Here is a 19,582-nt window from a genome sequence, read left to right as displayed (position 1 = left end):
GTTAGGTTATTTGTGATGGAACCAGTCGATCAGAATTCAAGGCCTAGATTTAGGACTGGTGCTCGTATTTTTTCAAATTTAAATTCAAAAATGTGTCAGTCCAGTTTTTAGAAGGTGCTCATAAGAATAAGGTGTGTGTGTATATGTATATGCGTTTGTATGAGCATCTGACTATGTTAAAAAAATCGAACAACTGTCAACATTGGTATGGTTATTATTAAAGACGCATGTATAATAAATTCTTTTTGAGGGTGCATGTATAATAATTGGATTAACAGGAAAAGGTAAAGTTTTCCATCCTTAAACAAACCCTGTTCAGATCAACAGAAGGGCCCACTGATCGATTTTGTTTTCGATTCCTCTCTCCGGTCCGGTGAGTGCCTGCCTCCGTCTCCACGTTGTCGGATCCCGGCCGCCTTTAATTTGATACCGGGTTAGTTGATGAGAATGAGATGACGCAGGCAGTCCATGTTACTCCACTACATATCCTCAAACGTACTATTACCATAAGAATTTCTACTCTTAATGTCTCAGTTGGTAGTCTGCGTTCCGGATTTTATTTTTGTCCCATCATTTTCGTCTCACCATTTTCGTCCGGTTTTTTTTTGCTGTTTTTTTTCGTCCTCACCCCCATCTCATCCCACGCAAGCCAAAAAACTCCACACCCGGCAGAAAAAATGCTCCATCGATCCCATCCTTCATTGCCGACTCCTCTCGATCCCATCTCTACTCCAATACGATCCGCCGCCGAGATCCGAGACGATACGCCGCCGCCGAGGACCGATTGGAGCCGCCGCTGGCGCTGGCCAGCCTCCCCACCGATGTGCGCGCCAGGTCGCCGCTCCCGCTCCCGCAGCCGAGCATAGCAGCAGCGGCGGAGCCCCAACCGCCACCACGTTCCTCCTGCTCTCCGGCAAGTCCGCCCAGGACCAGCAACTCCTTGCCTTCGCCGCCGGCGAGCTCTCTCTGGCGGAGGAGGGCAGGGGCGAGCTCGCCGTCTCCCTCGCGCTCGACGCCAGCGGGGACGCGGGCTACGATGCGGCCGCCTACATGGGCGGGCTCCAGGCGTGGCGCTTCGGGAGGTGGATGCGTTGGTCGCCGCGGATGGCATCCACGCACGACCTCGTGATACAGTGAGTGCAAGATTTTGTTATTTTGAATCTCGCTCCATCAGAAAAAGTAATAAACGATGAATTTCCTCTTGAAATCGCTCAAATTGGGCTTACTCTTTGCTTCCCCTCTGTCTATAGGAACTTCACCAAACTTCCGGTGGGCGTCGTGTGCGCCACATACATGCAGTTCAAAGGCAGAGGTGCGTCAAATATGTATGCCAATTGGTGCTTCTTTTTGTTGTCCCTTTTAGTGTGTATCTCTGATGATTTTTCAATCTCGTTGATCAATGTCTGTCACTTTGGTGAGTAGATGAATTGTGCTATTCTGTTTGTTGTATGTTCAGTTGATGATTCGCTTGACATATCCACAAGGTACAGTATGTGATCCAACCACACGCCGCATAGTTGAATTCCGAAGCAATTAGCTTGATTACCTGCAGTCCATCTAATTCTCATCTAATGTTGATTAGTTTAGGCGAGTCAACACATAGGACGGAAAGACCCTTTTATAGTGTTCTCAAGGGGAGTGTACCGTGTGTGGGGGCATATCTCTGTTCCTTTGTATGGTTGTTTAACAATTTGTGAAATGCTTGTAGTATGATAATTTAGATAGTGGGGATATGTTACAGAAAGTGCTGTGCCTGGCCTCACATGTACATGATTTGATTTATCATTAAGTGCTCTCTTTCCCACTAAATTTCACATCTGCCATCTGAAAAAAACAAATCCATATTTACCTGATTTCAAGTTCAAAAGGCTCCAAGCTTCTTTGTCTATCATTTCCTGTTCAAAACTGACAACGAAACTTTGTGAAGCCTTTCAGTTTGTCTTTGTTTCAGTTACTTTACCATTTGGTCTTGATGCCTGAACTATGTGAACATTGTCAGCTTAGTAAAATGGTATGAACTTGTGTGCCATACACATAGCAGGTTGAAAAACTACCATTGTATTTGCATATACTGCTTGTGGCACAATTTTCTGAAAACATGTTGGTGGTCATTGGTCAACAAAAGTTTTCAGCATTCGGCATGGTGTTAATATTTTTGAATTTATTGTGCTTCTAGAATTATAGATTTCCAAATAATTAGATGGTCAGCTATGCAATAAAATATTCCCATAGTATTGAAATCTTCTATTCTGCAAATAGTCCTTCAGCAAACGACACTTACACTTAATATGGGATACTCCAAAACCATAAGAGCAGGCTATATCTGATATTTTCTCCATACAGAGTCGGCAGCGACTTGATTTATATTTTTCGCTACTTGTCAATATGATGGTCCGTTGTAAATAAATGAGGCCTGGCCATCACTTATACTTGGGAACTACTTTTCAGTGATAGCTGTATTGACTAAGGTACTATTTTTTTCTTTCTTAAAGATTGATTTCTTCAGTGGTGTGTGTTTTACTTTACAGTTTTGATAAGATTCCATTGCCAACACACTTTTTTTCTTGACAGGGAACTACGGCGGGCTTATGCCTACTGAACTATATTCGAAACTATCAGAGTGTATAGCAGATTAGAGCAGATTACAACAGCCTTAAAGGTAAAATGATCTGACCATTTTTTCCCGCAATACACAGGTAGTACATAGTAATAGCCCTCTTAATAATTCCTATATAAAAGTATGATCTAAACATTTTGTTGAGTTGTTTTTGCACCAGATTGTTGGCCATTAACGGTTATCCATGGCACTAAAACTACTTGATCTCAATACATTCACCTCACAACACTTGTTGGCGAAAACATGTGCTATAGCACCAAAGAAGTTGAGGTCAAATTAATGAGGTGATAGCTAAACTCCTTAAACTGGATATATTTGTGTTTTGTTTGCTTCAAGTATATAGACATATATTCCTTGATCAAAACTCATTGACACTACTACCACTAATTTGCTTCAGGTCATCGACTTGAAGATTGATAAATATGGTTCTGTTATTATGCAGGAGTTGTGTGATCTGAGGAGAAACTATTCTCATGCAAATCGGATAATTGTTGTAGGAATTAAAAGGCACGTGATTGTACTGTTGTTCTGGGATTTTGTTTCTCATGTTCCTCAACCCTAATGTCTACATGAGATGAGAGTTCAACGGATAAAGGAAATCACATTACTAATAGAATGGTAGGTAGAATCATGGTGATTCATACAAAAATTCACTTAATTTATCATATAACGAATTATATAATTTATCAGCTGCCTCAACGACTCACACTTTTGCAAGTCTTCATATTTTAGAAAATACGACTGAATTTGATAATTGGATCAAATGCAGTTATATGTCTTGTACTTGCTTTGGTTGAATCTGAAATTTTGTCAGAAACATAACGAACCACTTAGATATATAAAGCATTGATCTGTGCAGAACTGAGAGATATTGTGTTTTTACAGTTCTTACGCTGTTGATTGAATTTTCTTATCCCACATTTTTTTTCAGATGCCGCAGCAAAGAAAATGCTCTCAGCCTTGGACGATCCATTCACTCGATTCTTGAAACCATTACCTTTTCTGAAGCAAGACTAGCTAGCACCCAAGGTGCCCTGGCAGGTGTAGGTTTATCCATTGGCTACCCGTTGGAGCATCACTTGCGGTGCTCTTTGTAATGTCACTTGGTGGGTTTTGTAGAAATGACTATCTAGAGACGTTTTATCTTGATAATTGACAACATAAGAGTGCAAAATATTTGACAGCAGATCGCTTATGGTAAGACCTAGCTATTATCAATAATTTTAGTCCATTAAACGCGGTCTTAGTGAAAGGGTGTTCCTTTATCATCGTTGAAGGTTGCATGACTTCTGCTAGGTGTTTTGATACTTTTCGGTCTCTACTTGAATGTTGCGTACCTAATTTTTTAGTGGCCAACAATCTTGCACTGATTCTTGCTAGGGGTCATCAAGGAAACTCAATAGATGGCTATTTCAGTGGAGATTATACCAGAGATGTTGTTTTGAAGTAAGCTCCTGCACACCATTCTTTTGTAGTTCTTTCAGAAGTAATGTTTCATTCTTTTACTTGAGACTAGAGTGGTTGATGCTCATTCATCTTAATTTAATACAGAGTATATGCCAGGAGAGAAAGATATACTTGAAACCCGATGAGGTCAATGATGTGGAGATTTTACCAGAGATGTTGTTTTCAAGTAAGATTTTGTGTGGGATTATACCGATCGCACCAGCACGCCACATTGTTGCTCCATGGCAAAGGCAGTGAGGTATTTTTTCTTTTCGCACTGATGTAATTTTCCTTTTCTTTTAGCCCACTCCTAGGTCTCTTCCGTTCATATTCTAATCACGTATGGTGAGCGGCTGTTTCGACGGCGACTTGCTGGCTGCTGTTGGCTTGTACGTGTGGAAGGCAGTTGTTCACGGCAGACCAGTGAGCGGCGGTGGGTGGGCGTGACCACATGGTGGTTGGATAGTAGGCTTCGCGGCGTTCAGCCTCGGCCACCATCATACCACGATCTCGGCCCACCCGGAAAGTCGGATGAAGAGGTGGTGGATGGTGAGGACCAATCATTATAGCTGCTGCTCCATTACTTCCGCTCCTCGAAAAGCTCCCTGAGCCCGACCAACAATGGGATCTTCCTCTGAGGTTCACGCTACTCCTTGTCCAGACTGATCCCGGAGAGGAGAACAAACCTCTGAGCACATGCTCGTCAACTCCATGCCGGCCGCTCCAAGCGCCCCTGCTTCGTGTCTTCGAGGCAGGCGCCGAGATAGCCTTTTGCAGCGAGTTGTGGTGTGTGGACTCTGCGGCGAGATAGGATTCAGAATCCTTTTTCGTGGTGAGATAACCCTGCCACCACTCATATAAGTGAATCTGTTTTATAGAAATCAATCTTGCACGTTGGTTAGCTCCGTAATTTCTTTTATTCCGTAGCAGACTGAGTTGCTCACAACCTATTTGCTGGAATACCAACGAGGAGTCATTTTTCCATCTCCACAAATATTCTTGGTCTCTTCAAATTAATTTCTTCTTAATCCAACTACCATTTTTCAAGATTAGTTCGTTTAAATAATATTTATTTTTGTACCAGTGTTGATCAAGTAGGTTATTATTGTGAGGAATCAGCAGTAGGATGCACATGTATTTGTTTCTTGCCACTGGTTGCAAAAGCCTAAAAAATGATATGTTTTATTTACCTCTTAACAGTAATACGAGTATTTTGTTTATTTCCTACTCCCTTTTAGTGATTACTGATTAGTCACTCTTAAAGGTGAATGCATGTGTATAATAGGTGTGTCATGGCTGCATTTTGCGGCCCCTTACTACTGGAAAGTAATCTCCTTTGGATGATTTGTATTTTTTTCTGGAATTTGTACTTAGATAGCACATCCAAGGAAGGAAGGAGATTGAGGTCGGCACCTCCTGAAGGCATGCATGCTCTCCACCGAGATAGGGAAGGGCATCTTTTTCTTGGGTTGCAGTTTCCACCTTGTTGTTGGGTGAGGTGAGTCATGATTTCTCTCCTCCCGCTTCATTTTTTAGAGATACTGAACTATAATTTCTATTTTGTGCTCATGAATTGCATACTTGGAGGTTTATTCGATTTAGAGATATCACACACACACACACCCACGCACGCGCACACACACGCACACGCACGCACACGCACGCGCACACGCACCCACACGCGCGCGCACACACACACACACTTATGATCTATAAGAGAAGCTGAGATTTTGGCAATAGATGCGTGACAAAGTAGTGGTTGGTGTTGGGTTTAATCAATTATCAAATGTTTTGCCAGTAACAGAAAATTACCTTCCTCGTAAATTTATTGTCCTTTTGTTTCATGGTCCAGCTGATTCGTTGTTTGTCAGAGCTCTTGTGGATAACCAGACATGGGGTGCATGGCAAAATTAGGACAGACTGAAGGCAGCAAATTCCGCGTTGGCCGTGCACTTTGAGGAGAAGACATTGTCTTTATATAAGTGCCCCTAGAATCATCTCTTTACAGCAGAGATAAGGCCTTCAGGTAATTTGTGATGATCTTTTTAGCATTCTTAATTGATGACATTTCTGAAGGGAGATGATCCTCATCATTTCATAGTTATTTTTTGTACTGTTGTAATCTCAAATTTCACATTCGAACTTAACTTGTTATCAAATAATTTTGGAACAAAATCCCTCCACATAACCAAAGGTTCACGAGGACTTTTGTTGCTCTAATGCTTCTTCGATGACCATCTCGTCGTTCGCCCTTGCAGATAGATATGGCCGCATAAATCGCACCGATGGATCCAGTCCTTCGCTAGGTCCAACCTACCCCGCACCAGCCTCAAGCACACGAGACACTGATACCTTGTGTTCTAACTGGTTACCACAATCAAATCCATTTTTTCCCAGTTAAATTAGTTAGCTCATTTTGTTGATAACTGAGTTGCATTGGTAATATATACTGAACTATCTTTGGCATTCTGTTTTGCAATATATTCTAATTGTCAGGATTTTTGCTACATTTTTGGTGTAGATTTTAGGGACATTAATGTAGTGCTAATGCCTTCCGTGCAGGTTATTCAGTCAACGCATATTCTGTCTTTTGGCATGTGTATGCTTGCCCTTGTGCTCATGTTGTAATCGTGACCTGTAATCAGTCCATGATCCTTGTGTGACCAGAAGTTGGGCATAACTGCATTGTTACTGAGAAGATGTGAATATTAACTTAGGGATCGGAGCTGAAGCTCTAGCCGATAGCAAAGATATGAAGTCTGTGCTCTGTCTTATGTTTGCAAGTATATTGATGTAACTCCACATCTTGCCCCCGTATTGGGCAGATGCTTCAGAATGGAGTCACTCCTATGTGTACTACCGCTGTAATCACACAACATGAATTTTCCGTTTTTGTGATCAGAAATTTTGCCAAGAAACTTGTTGGATTAACTACGGTTTTGCCCTATTTACTACTGGCATTTTTATTCTTATCTCTCAACATATTCTTGCCCCTATCTAGGACAGTCGGAAGAAGAGAGCTTCGACTGGGAAACAACGTGTTGAAGCAATACCTCTTGTTGAACCACCCAAAACCAAAGATAGATTGTGAGAGGCCTGTTGTGTTTAGTAAGAAACTTGGCATAAAATATCCAAAATATCAGGAACACTATGTATTGGGCAGACCTGAAATACTAATATAAGTGTATTCAATTTTTCCTACGATTCCCTTCCTCGCCCATGGACGTGGACCACGTCTCTGGCTTTGCAAGTCCAAGGCTCCAAGTTAGGCGTTATTTTTCATAAAGTGTCTATCGATTTCTAATCAAAATATTTCTATTAGCGTAACCCTACCTGGCGACCTCCATCAGCCGGAGGCATTCCTGGAGTCAAGGCAAGCATGTTGACCAATTGACGTAAATGTGCAATGTAAATTTACCTCGGCGCTTTGTTTTTGAATGTGATGGGCGTTGTCTGATACGTCTCCTCCGCACCATAAATTTACGTAAGATTAGATTAATGTTAAAAGACCCGTAGCAACGCACGGGCATTGTACTAGTACAAGATTAGTGCATTGGGTCATCTCGTAATTTGGGCCAAGCTCTAACCAACAAAAGTTTATATTTATACTGGATAGAAGCGTGGACACACTTTGCTGCATCCTTAGTGTTGTTAGGTTTTCATAATTTTTCACTCGTTTCAAAATATAAGATGCATCAGGAGTATTTGATTTGGTGTGTGGGGGAGATGATGGAGTGTGTTATTCTTTTTTATTTATAACGTGGCGTTGGAGTGCCTTTCGCAGTGTGATTCTGTGTTATCTGCTAATCATCCTATAGCTATGTGGGGAAATGTTCTACTTCGGTATCTGCATGTACTATATTTGTGGTACAATATCACACGTTGATGCTGTTCTTCCTAGTTGACGAGAGGTGCGCGGGGTTGATATGGTTTATAGGTCAGTTGTTGTCAATTCATTTGAAAAATCTTTGAGACAGTCAAAATCATGAACCAAATTTATAATTGAATACCGCAATCGATGAAAAAGCTCCTAAATTAAGGAGCATATTGAACTAAAAGAATCGAAAAAACTCCATGAGTAATTGCTAACTCGGTCAAGTGAATTAAAAGAACTAAATGAGAGAGCTTCTTGAAAAAAATTAACCCGGTCAAAATTAGACGACCTAATTTCAAATTGAAGACGTTAGTTGATTATGGAACCTTAAAAATTAAGAACCACAGTACATTTACTATAAGGGTTGGACGCGCTTTGCTCACGCTATTGATGTTGCATGCATGTACATGATCGAACTACGTATGCTATTGGAGGGGGGGGGGTAACAGTGGTAGAAAACTTTTTATTTTGCGTTTGCTAAATCTCATATATCTAAAAAAATCACGGGTCGACCAAATTCGCAGCATGGCTAAAGGCCAGGCGATGTGACGAGTGGGAGCGAAGAGCGTCGACCCCAATGAGGCCGAGCCAAGACCTTGTCAGAGACGGGGAGGGTGGTGCAAGGGGTAGCGGGTTGCGCCATCCTAGGTGAAGGCGATGAAGCTAGTTAACTGATGTGGGTCATCAAAGAAATCTGGTCGGGGTGCAATGTTTAGAAGGACGCTCGAGGGCGGCGGTAGAACTATGGTGTAGGAGGCCAAGGGAAGGCGAGCACTGAGGCAGCGGCAGGCCACCGGGCTAGTGTTGGAAAGCGGGCCAGAGAAGGAACGACTGGAGGTTGAAGAAAGCATGGGAGCCATTTGATTTTGATAAAAAAAATCCACAAATTCGACTAACACATGATGAATATGTGCTCTTTATTCATTTTCATGGTAATACATGATTCATTAATAAAATAAAGATTTAGTAACAAGCCACGTAAACACCGACATTAGAGGACTGGAAAGATAGGATATTTCTAAGCAAAAAAATCAACGCATGCCCCTCTCCACCAAGGAAAGGAGACATACCACCTCTTCATCCGAGCTCAACGTGACTCCATCGTTGATCAGCAGATTTACGGATCTCCAAAGTAGTTTGCGTGAAGCAAAACCACTGCATTTGAATGAATCGGATCGGGGCATGCAGTATGCCCCCGGACATGCCATCGAATTCCAGAACTGACACCCCGACACGACTACAATGTTGGAGGGGGAAATTAGAACTGTCACCCTTTAACCACCAACCCAGCACAGGATGCACCTTCTTCAGCTGTCACCTGCGTAGACAACCGTCTACGCGTACTCCTGAACGATAAAACCTCCTTGCTCCACCGTGATGTCGGAGACAACGCTGCAACAACGAGGACAGAGCAGAAGAAGAGACACACCCGAAGGCGTCACAGTCGCCGCCTCGCCGACACCATCTATGAACACGAACGCCGCTGATCTGAAGGATCGGCAAACACACGATGCCATCAACTCCGAGACGCCGCCATGAAGGACACCGCCGGTGTTGGAGTAGAGATGAGGCAAATTTATTCGTCCGGGCGTCGCTCCCACTGCTTCAACGGCGCAAAACCAAACCCTAACTACAGAGCAGAGGAACGGGGCCCCCTCCCTCCTGCTACCGGAGCAACAGTCGAGGGGAGAGGGGACCAGCCCTGGCATGTGTAGATCGAAGGTAGAGGATCGCCTCCCTAGTCGCCTTCATGTGGCGGCGGCTAGGTTAGGAAAAACGATGTGCTCTTTATTTATTTTCATGGTAATACGTGTCTCATTAATAAAATAAAGATTTAGTAATAACAAGCCACGTAAACACCGACATTAGACGACTGAAAAGATAGGATAATTCTAAGCAAAAAAATCAATGCATGCCTCTCTCCACCAAGGAAAAGGAGACATACCACCTCTTCACCCGAGCTCGACATGACTCCGTCGCTGATCAGCAAATTTACGAACCTCCAAAGTAGTTTGCATGAAGAAAAACCACTGCCTTTGAATGAATCAGATCGGGGCATGCAGTGTGCCCCCGGACATGCCATCGAACTCCAGAACTGACACCCCGACACGACTACAATGTTGGAGGAGGAAACTAGAATTGTCACCCTTCAACCACCAACCCAACACAGGATACACCTTCTCCAGCTGTCACCTGCGTAGACAACCGTCTGTGCGTACTCCAGAATGATAAAACCTCCTTGCTCCACCGTGTTGTCGGAGACAACACTGCAACAATGGGGACAGAGCAGAAGAAGAGACACACCCGAAGGTGTCGCTGCCGCCGCCTCGCCGACACCATCCATGAACACGAACGCCGCCGATCCGAAGGATCGGCAAACACACGATGCCATCAACTTCGAGACGCTGCCATGAAGGACACCACCGGTGTTGGAGTGAAGCTGAGGCAAATTTATTCGTCCGAGCGTCGCTCCCACCACTCCAACGGCGCAAAACCAAACTCTAACTACATAGCAGAGGAACAGCCCCCCCTCCTGCCGTCGGAGCAGCAGTGGAAGGGAGAGGGGACCAGCCCTGGCATGTGTAGATCGAAGGTAGAGGATCGCCTCCCTAGTCGCCTTCATGTGGCGGCGGCCAGGTTAGGGAAAACGAAGTGCTCTTTATTTGACGGGGTTGGTATATACATAAAAATGCATACACACACTCTCAGGTTAACAAAATGGTTTGGATTCCACCAAAACGGTGTACAAGGAAGGAGAAGGGGTGTGCAACCGACCGACCTACTTAGAGCAACTCCAATGGGGCGACCCATTTCGTCCGCCCGCGTCCGTTTGGGTCGGCGCAGACAAAAGTGACGGCCCAACGCGCCGACCCAAACTCAAATCGTGTCCGCCCGACGTCCGCGTCGACCCATTTCCGGCCCAAAATTGCGCCTGGAATGCGTCGGCGCGGACGCGAAGCGGACGCGCCCCGCGTCTCCTTTCCGTCCGCCGCGTCCCCACCTAGCGGCCACCCAACTGCCACCGGTCGTCTTATTTATGACGACCACCAACAGCGGGCCCACGCGTCAGGCAGTGCGCGCGTCCTTTTTTAACCACGCGTGTGGCGGGGTCGGCCTCATCCACTTCTCCCGTCCACATCTGGCCCCCACCACTTCCTTTGCTTCCTTGCCGGCGACCGCAAACCCTAGCGCGCGCCATGGGCCTCTTCGGCAAAAGCAATGGCAAGGGGAAGGGAACCCCCGGCGCCTCATCATATTGTGCTCCCCCTCCCCCTCCACCGCCGGCACGTTTCCGCCCTGGTCGCCGGCGCCTGCACATCCTAGTGCACCAAGCGCGGTGGCACTGGGAGTACATGCAGCCCCTCCCCTATCCCGACGTGACGCTGCCACACCATTGGCATTTGGATCCAAACCGGATCCCGGTGCCGGCAGTTCCGCGGACCCAGCGGGTGCATGACGACAAGGTGCGCCGGCTGAAAGGATCGATATGGTTGACTAGAGGGGGGTGAATAGGCAACTAACAATTTTTAGCTTTTCTTTAACAATTTAAACTTTGCATCAAAGTAGGTTGTCTAGATATGCAACTAGGTGAGCAACCTATATGATGCAACAAGGATATGAACACAAGCAAGCAAGTGATATGATACAAATAAGCTTGCACAAGTAAAGGTACGAGATAACCAAGAGTGGAGACGGTGGAGACGAGGATGTGTTGCCGAAGTTCCTTCCCTTTGAGAGGAAGTACGTCTCCGTTGGAGCGGTGTGGAGGCACAATGCTCCCCAAGAAGCCACTAGGGCCACCGTATTCTCCTCACGCCCTCACACAATGCGAGATGCCGTGATTCCACTATTGGTGCCCTTGGAGGCGGCGACTGAACCTTTACAAACAAGGTTGGGGCAATCTCCACAACTCAATTGGAGGCTCCCAACGACACCACAAAGCTTCACCACAATGGACTATGGCTTCGCGGTGACCTCAACCGTTTAGGATGCTCAAACACCCAAGAGTAACAAGATCCGCAAGGGATTAGTGGGGGGGGGGAATCAAATTTCTCTTGGTGGAAGTGTGGATCGAGGCCTTCTCAACCACTCCCGAGCAAATCAACAAGTTTGATTGGCTAGGGAGTGAGATCGGGCAAAAATGGAGCTTAGAGCAATAATGGAGCTTAGGGTTGAAAGATATGAGTCAACGGGGAAGAAGGGGACTCCTTATATAGGTAGGACAAAAGATCCAACCGTTACCCACCAACCAGCCCGCGGCCAGCGGTACTACCGTGCCAGGCCAGCGGTACTACCGCAGGGCTGCGCGGTACTACCGCTTGCTACCAAGCGGTACTACCGCACGGCCATGCGGTACTACCGTACAGGCCCGCGGTACTGCCGCAACCCCAGCGACAGCAAGGTCAGATCTGACGCACAGGAGCTGAGGGCGGTACTTCCGCGAGCGCGGTACTACCGCAAGGCAGAAATCCCCTACCCAGGGGGTAGGAAACATCTGTGCCTACTTACGCAAAGAAGCGGAAGAAGAAAAAACCCAACACAGTAATACTGCCGAGGGGCGATACTACTGCCTGAGAACATAGCGCGGTACTACCGCGGAGCGAAAGCGGTACTACCGCGGTAGGTGCGGATGTAAAAAATTACATCCGCCCCTACTACCGCGAAGGAGCGGTACTAACCTGGTGGGCAGCGGTAGTGCAGCTCCAAGGGAGTGGTACTACCGTGGGCACCTGCGGTACTACTGCGCCACCGCACGGTACTACCGCTGGTGCCTACGGTACTACCGCTCTCCTGGGAGAAGTACTACCGCGACCCAACTCAGCAGCCAGAACCAGGGAGGCAAGAAAGCGAGGGAAGCTCCAAGGGAAAAGGAGGGGATAAGAAGGAGACGTGTATGTGATGATTCCACCCAAGCCTTTCTGACGCGGATCCCCTCTTAATAGTACGACTTCCCTATGACTCAAATCCACCAAAAAGAAACGTAGAAAAGACGCCATCTTCAACAGTCTTCGAGGGGCACCCAAACGTCTTGTGCCTAGCGATGAAATGTCTGGGATACTCAAGGCACACGATTAGTCCGCAAACGCGTTGTCATCAATCACCAAAACACCTTAGGGATAAATATGCCCTTACACCGGCGCTGCGTGTTGCTCACACCGGAGCAGCGTCGGCTGCCCGAGTACGCCACCGATTCTTCTAACTGGGAGGCTTGGTTCGCCCTCCAACACGAGGAGCAACGACGCTCGGGTGTCGACGCCGTCCCGCCGCCGTTCCCACCGCCGCTCCCGCAGGTAGAGCCGGAGGACATGGAGGCGGAGGCAGAGGCGGAGTACCAAGCCGCCCTCGAGGAGGCCCTGCAGCACGCGCTGGAGGCTAGCCGCATCGAGGAGGACGCGCACTGGGATGGGCTGGAGCAAGCCCTTGCCCTGTCGGCGGCGGGGGACTCCGTCCACACCCCGCTCTTCGTGTCGCCGCCTCCGCTGTCGCCGCCCGTACATCCCAAGCCGGTGCCGGAGCCGGAGTTGGAGCCATCGCGTAAGCGCTCCCCACCTCCACCCACTTGGCCGGAGGAGGCCTACTCGTGGACGGGCCAGTACCGCGAGTGGGTGAGAGCGCCTCCCGTCTACTTCGCCGCGACGCCGGAGGAAGAGGCGGCCCACCTCGAGCGATGGAAGGAGCACTGGCTCCACCAGGAGCAGGGCGACGACGAGGAGCAGATGTGCTACGAGGCCATGCTCCAACTCGACGCGGAGGCGCTCCGGCTCGAGAAGGAGGAGGAGGAGCGTGCGCGGCTTGCCGCAATGCCGCCGCCCCAGCAAACACCGGAGGAGGCTGCCCTGGCAGCGTACCAGGCGGCGTTCGGGTGGGCTGGCCCTGCTCCGGTCTTCATCGACCTCACCGACGACGGTGATGTCGAGGGCAAGGGCAAGGGCAAGGCCGACGACGTCTAGGGCAGCGTGCGGGGCGGCAGCAGGCGGGCGCAGACTTTTTTAATGTTTTTATTTAATGTTTATTAGATGTAGGTGGACTTTGGCCGGCGTTTGACCGACCACTTTTATGTTTAATTATGTTTATTCCGTGCAACTTGTTTCTTTTCCACGTCGCCACATTTGGGTCGGCCTCTCCCTTAGGCGGTCAAGCCGACCCATTTTAAAATGCAGACGCCGGTGTCCGCCTGGCCAACCCAAACGGATAAAAAACAGACAAAACGCGCGTTCGTTTGGATCGCCCCGTTAGAGTTGCTCTTAATTACGTCCTCGTCGTTAATACTCGTATGACCATGCAATGCCGCGAATGCTGGCCAAGTCTTGACAAGGCAGCAGGATGAAAAGTGCATGGAGGGACAGCTCCTGACACGGCGCGGGAGGATCATCAGAAGATGCGGGAGAAGGGTGACGCCCGCAACTAACCCCTGACACAACAACTAACCCTGACACACACTGCTCGGGCCTGCGGTGTCGTACGTGTTGATTCCATGCTCGTCTCGCCCAGCCGGGCTTCATACTCCGTCCCTCCATTTCTCTTTATCAACTTTGACTAAATTTATAGAAAAAATATCAAGATTCACAATATGAAATTAATATTGTTAGATGCATTATAAAATTAATTTTCATATCATAAAGCTTTAGTATTGTAGATATTGATATTTTTCTCAACAAAGTTGGTCAAATTTTATAAAGTTTGACTTTGATCAAATCTTATATGTAGACTAAAAAGAAACGGAGGGAATATAAAGCTAGTTGCCTCGCCATTCCAGATTCCACGCGAGCAGCCAGCGCCCGCTTCCACGCCTCCCACTCCGTGCTGCGCTCCGCTCTGGCCGGCCGGCCGCCGTCCTCGATCGATAGGCACAACACTTGGGGTGCATGCAGCTTTCTCCCGCTCCTCTCTTCTTCTTTCGATCGTACCACTGCCTTTCCATTCTTGTGTGATCTGGCCTTCACCTTGGGAATATATACTCCGTGCGTTTCTCCGTATAGGGCCTCCTTTGATTCATAGGATATAAATGTTGTAAGAATAAAAAAATTATAGAAACTAAACTGACATGCATCTCAATTTCTATAGAAAAAAAAGATGTCATTTGATGTGTAGGATAGGAATTTTTTCATTGAGTCTTAGCTAATGTTTTTTTTCTTCAAAATGTGAAGGATCGATTCCTATCTTATATAGGAATAGAAATCCATTTCTACAAACCAAAAGGCTTCAAAGGAAATTTTTCTATGCAAATTCTATTCTATAGAAATCCTATAACATTCCTACAAACCAAAGAAGGCCTAGAATTGCGTATGTGGCCAGCCGTCGTGGATGTGAGTGCGCCCGGGTGTGTTCATGCGTGCGTGTTTACTGATCTGTTCTTGGGAGAGTATGTGATGCATTCATGCGTGTGGTTCCTTCATGCGTGCAAGTGTGTTTCGTTCGTTTTCCTGTGCGTGACTCACCTCTGGCTTGCTTGTAGGGGTACGGGCCCACTAGTGCAGAACCGGGCAATAGCACCGGTTCGTAAGGCCCTTTAGTGTCGGTTCCATAACCGGCACTAAAGTATGGTCACTAAATCCCCTCCTTTAGTACCGGTTTAGCACGAACCGGTGCTAAAGGGCAACCACGTGGCACGAGCCAGCTCCGGGGGCCGGGAGACCTTTAGTACCGGTTGGTAACACCAACCGGTACTAAAATGTTTGGGTTTTTTTGGTTTTATGATTTCTTTTTCATTTAATTTTGTGTTTTCCATTTTAATTCTTTTTCGTTTGCTGGTATTTTACGATATTACACATTGTACACGTTATGCATATATATATATAAAAATAGAATTTCTAGTAGAACTAATCATATATATATCATCAATGTCTCACAAACCACCATATTAATTCACACATACACACATGTATAGCTATATACAATTTCTCCTACATATGCATGTTGCCTTCGGAGCCAGTGGTATTAGCCTAATTGGTGCCTTCGGAGCACGATGACAATTGGAAGTGGTTCATGACCTGGTCGATGGGGGCGGTAGCGGGTAATAGTATTATCCCTTCGGATTTATGACCTGGTCGAGCAAAAATCCCGCTATTTCCTCTTGAAGTGCTTCTACGCGCTCCGTTTCTAGGAGCTTGTCCCGCACCTCTTTGAACTGTTAAAAAGGAGATCAATATGCATGTGTATTAGTTGTGTGACTAGATATCGATAATGGTGTAAAAATTATGAATAGTGTCCTGACAAGCGTACCCATTCCTGTCTTTAAGATCTGCTCCTTTCGGACGCCATCATGCAAATGTTCTCGCAAACGCAGAATGCACACAGATCAGTCCCATGCGCCTGCTTCAGAGCCTTTATTACGAGAATGGAATTTAATTTGATCAGATAATAATTAATCAAGCATGATAATTAAAGAGATGGCAGCTAGCTAGCTAGCTAGTACTACTTAATTACTTACCTTGGGTCGAAACCATTTCAGCTGTCGTTTCCATTCGCCTTCCGTGACGCTGATGAACCTTGCCCAAGCCCTGCCCGCCGACAAAGAAAATGAATAAAGGGGTTATTAAATAGTTCATATCATGAAATGACAAACTAAATATCCCGAGATATATAGTTAATAATGATTGAAATTACCTGTTGACTATCCCAAACAAGATGTTATAGTCACTATTTGCTTTGAGTAGTGAGTCCAGTATTTGAACTGTTCCGGCGTCAACTTTAATGATACACAAGATTCAGTGAAATCTGCATGCACACACGTTTGCATGTCTTAATTAAGCGGGCATATATAAGCAAAAACATGTATCTAGCTAGTAGGCAAAAACAGAGAATTTGTAGTACAAGAAAGTGTGACTCACTGTAAGTTGTAAGGAAGTAGTATATCTTCATTGTATTTGAGGCGCTTCAAGAACTCTAGCATGCTGTCCTCTACCTGCTTTTCATGATGCTTGTTTATTTTCCATGTGTATTCATTAACGGTGTTTGGGTCAATGAACCCGATGCCATAGCGTCCACCTTTTCTTATTTCATACATCTTCATCCTGCATAATACCACAGAAAAGAATATAGTGAGGATAATTACAGGTAATGATTGATCAAAAGGATCACTACAGCTAGCTTGAGACTTAAATTACAGAAAGAAATCACTTACAGACAATAGCAACTGACGATAGATTTGTCGAGTGCGTCTTGATTGTATAACTGAAACAGTTCAGAATACTCAACGGTCACAGGTTTCTCATGGTAGTAATGATCCTTCTTGACTTGCACCATGAGGGACTCTCGATCGGATCTCTTGGTAATGTCCATGTACCATTGATGCAATTCATACATTCTCGTTGGGAGCTTCTTGACCTCTTCTGGCTTGACCAAAGGTTGGCCCCGGGCATATTTCCGTTTTATTTCCTCCTCTGTAAGCACAGGCATGTCCTCGATCTCGAGGAGTTGTCCAACAGTGATGTTGAGAGTTTCAGCCTGCATTATATGCTCCTGGGTTATTACCACATTGCCCACCTCGGGAACGTAAACTGTTTGTCCACAATAATATTGGGCACATGTACTATCACGTGTTGTTGGCGGCATAACAAGCGGGGGGATCGATTGCGCCGCCTGTTCTCCCAGCTGGGCAACGGTTTTCCCGCATTTTTTGATAGCTGCTTGTTGTTTGCTCGAGCTCGAGCTCGCCTCCTTCTGTAGACGTTGTCTATGTAACTTCCTGATGTGGCGCTCATAGTCTGTGTCAACAGGCTTAGGAGCTGGTGGTTGAGCCATACGAATGAAGTGGTCAACTACTTCCACAGGCACTTTCTCCCTTGGCGGCGGTGGCGGTTTCGGTCCAAAATGGGCGTCGACTTCTGCCCGCACTATGACATTGGTTTGCTCCTCGGTCCTGTCGTAAGACCTCTCAGGAAGAGGAGTAGTGAGGTTTGGACCATATTTATATCGCTTGCCTCCGCCTGTACTTCCTGTACTATGACCTCGACTCGTACCGCTACGTACCATAGCTGCGGGGTGTCTCTTCTGCGATTGCTGAGGCGGCGGAGATGGCTGACGAGGCTGAGTTGGACGAGGAGGAGTGGCCTGAAGCTGTGCCGAACTTGGAGGAGGAGTGGCCTGAGGTTGTGCCGGACTTGCAGGAGGAGTGGACGTCTGACGCTGTGTCGGACTTGGAGGAGGAGTGGCCTGACACTTTGCCGAACTTGGAGGAGGAGGAGTGGCCTCACGCGTTGGTGGACTTGGAGGAGCGGGAGTCTGCTGACTCGGTGGCGGACTTCGACGAGAAGTCGGGTGACGCGGTGTCGGTGGCCTTCGAAAGATGATGCAATCCTTTCTCCATAGGATGATACGATGTTTGGCATCTCCGAGTGTGTGCTCCTCGTCACCTCCAGGAATGTCAAGCTCTAGCCCCGAATATTGGTCCACCACCTCATCAACCACGACACGGGCATAGCCTGCTGGAATCGGGTTGCAATGGAAGGTTGCGTCGGGGGAATTTGTATAAGCAACGCCGTCCGCCACCTTCAAGGATATGTTCTTAATTTTGAAGTGTAGCTCGCAGTTAGTGTTCTCCGCGATGTCATCCACGGGGTATCTATCCAGCATTGCGTCAAACGGGGCGGAACCCACGCTGCTTCTCGGCATGGATGGGGCGGTGGTATCCAATGCTGGATCATCCGCTAGCTGCTGCAGCTGCTGAGACCCCCTTTGCTGGCTAAGTGAGTCGATCTGCTCCTGCTGCCGTTGGAATTTGACTACCAAGTCCGTGTGCGCTGATTCTAGGCCTTGAAGGCGTTCATAGTCCAGCTTCCTCTTCTCCTCCTCCATCTTCCTCTGCTTCTCCTCCGCAATCTTCCTTCTCGCACGGGTTCTGTCGTCGGCATTCCAGTCCGAAAACCCCTCATACCACGGAATAGAGCCCTTGCCTCGTGTTCTTCCCGGGTGTTCAGGATTTCCCAGGGCACGCGTAAGCTCGTCGTTCTCTCTGTTGGGCTGGAACACCCCCGTTCGAGCCTCTTCTATTGCAACAAGTATATTATCGTCGGCTCCATTCAGACATGCCTTCGTCGAAACTTTGCCTGTCTTCGGGTCCAACTCCCCCCCATGCGCATAGAACCAAGTCCTACACCTGGGGGACCAGCTCTTAGTAACCGGAGTGACACCTGCATCCTCCATCTCTTTCTCAGACTTATCCCACTTAGGCATTGCCACCGCGTAGCCACCTGGCTGTGACGCCCGGATAATTAGACTACAGTAATCCCAAGCTAATGATGCCACGTCACCTCCATTACTGTGATTAAACTCACGTTGATTCGAACCCGATTCAAATTCAAATTTAAAACATAGGCAAACAACAAAAGTTTCCAAACTTTAAAACTAAAATGTTCGGAGTGAACTAAATAATGCAGCGGTAATTATGGTGGAGAAACCAAACTTTGATAAAGTGTTTAAAGGCTCTAAGATAATTAAAACCGTAGTTAAAACAGTTAAATACATGCCTATTGAATTTTATAAGATATTAAACTATTTTATTTTCGGTTGAGAATTAAGGTGGCAGTAGTATATTTATAAATACAAATTTAGGTGCTAGTGTTTTTATAAAACTGTAATAAAAGGGAACTTAAAATAAAACAGAAAAGAAAATACAAAAGAGAAAAACTAAACAGACAAAAAAA

At 46.6% G+C, this 19,582-nt stretch overlaps 1 protein-coding gene and 1 long non-coding RNA gene across 4 annotated transcripts; both read left to right on the top strand.

The window, feature by feature from the left end:
- The first annotated feature begins 452 nt into the window (after window positions 1-452).
- Window positions 453-1,422, top strand: LOC119299403 (biotin--protein ligase 1, chloroplastic-like). The gene is made up of 3 exons (XM_037576635.1): window positions 453-495; window positions 650-1,133; window positions 1,251-1,422. The coding sequence occupies exons 1-3, from the start codon at window positions 453-455 to the stop codon at window positions 1,420-1,422; spliced, it is 699 nt and encodes a 232-aa protein (XP_037432532.1).
- Window positions 1,423-3,893: 2,471 nt separating this feature from the next.
- Window positions 3,894-6,492, top strand: LOC119297181. 3 transcript variants are annotated; one of them, XR_005145569.1, is made up of 7 exons: window positions 3,894-4,063; window positions 4,169-4,250; window positions 4,367-4,612; window positions 4,725-4,895; window positions 5,442-5,561; window positions 5,916-6,089; window positions 6,322-6,492. It is a non-coding gene; the product is annotated as an uncharacterized LOC119297181 (long non-coding RNA). The 3 variants fall into 3 exon arrangements; XR_005145568.1 differs by having other exon boundaries at window positions 5,438-5,561; window positions 5,935-6,089; XR_005145567.1 differs by having other exon boundaries at window positions 5,438-5,561.
- The last annotated feature ends 13,090 nt before the right edge of the window (window positions 6,493-19,582 follow it).

The sequence above is a fragment of the Triticum dicoccoides genome, chromosome 5A, assembly GCF_002162155.2.
Source record: "Triticum dicoccoides isolate Atlit2015 ecotype Zavitan chromosome 5A, WEW_v2.0, whole genome shotgun sequence".
Classification (NCBI taxonomy): domain Eukaryota; kingdom Viridiplantae; phylum Streptophyta; class Magnoliopsida; order Poales; family Poaceae; genus Triticum; species Triticum dicoccoides.
The sequence above is the reverse complement of the archived record's forward strand: the minus strand, read 5'-3'. Positions and strand labels throughout refer to the sequence as shown.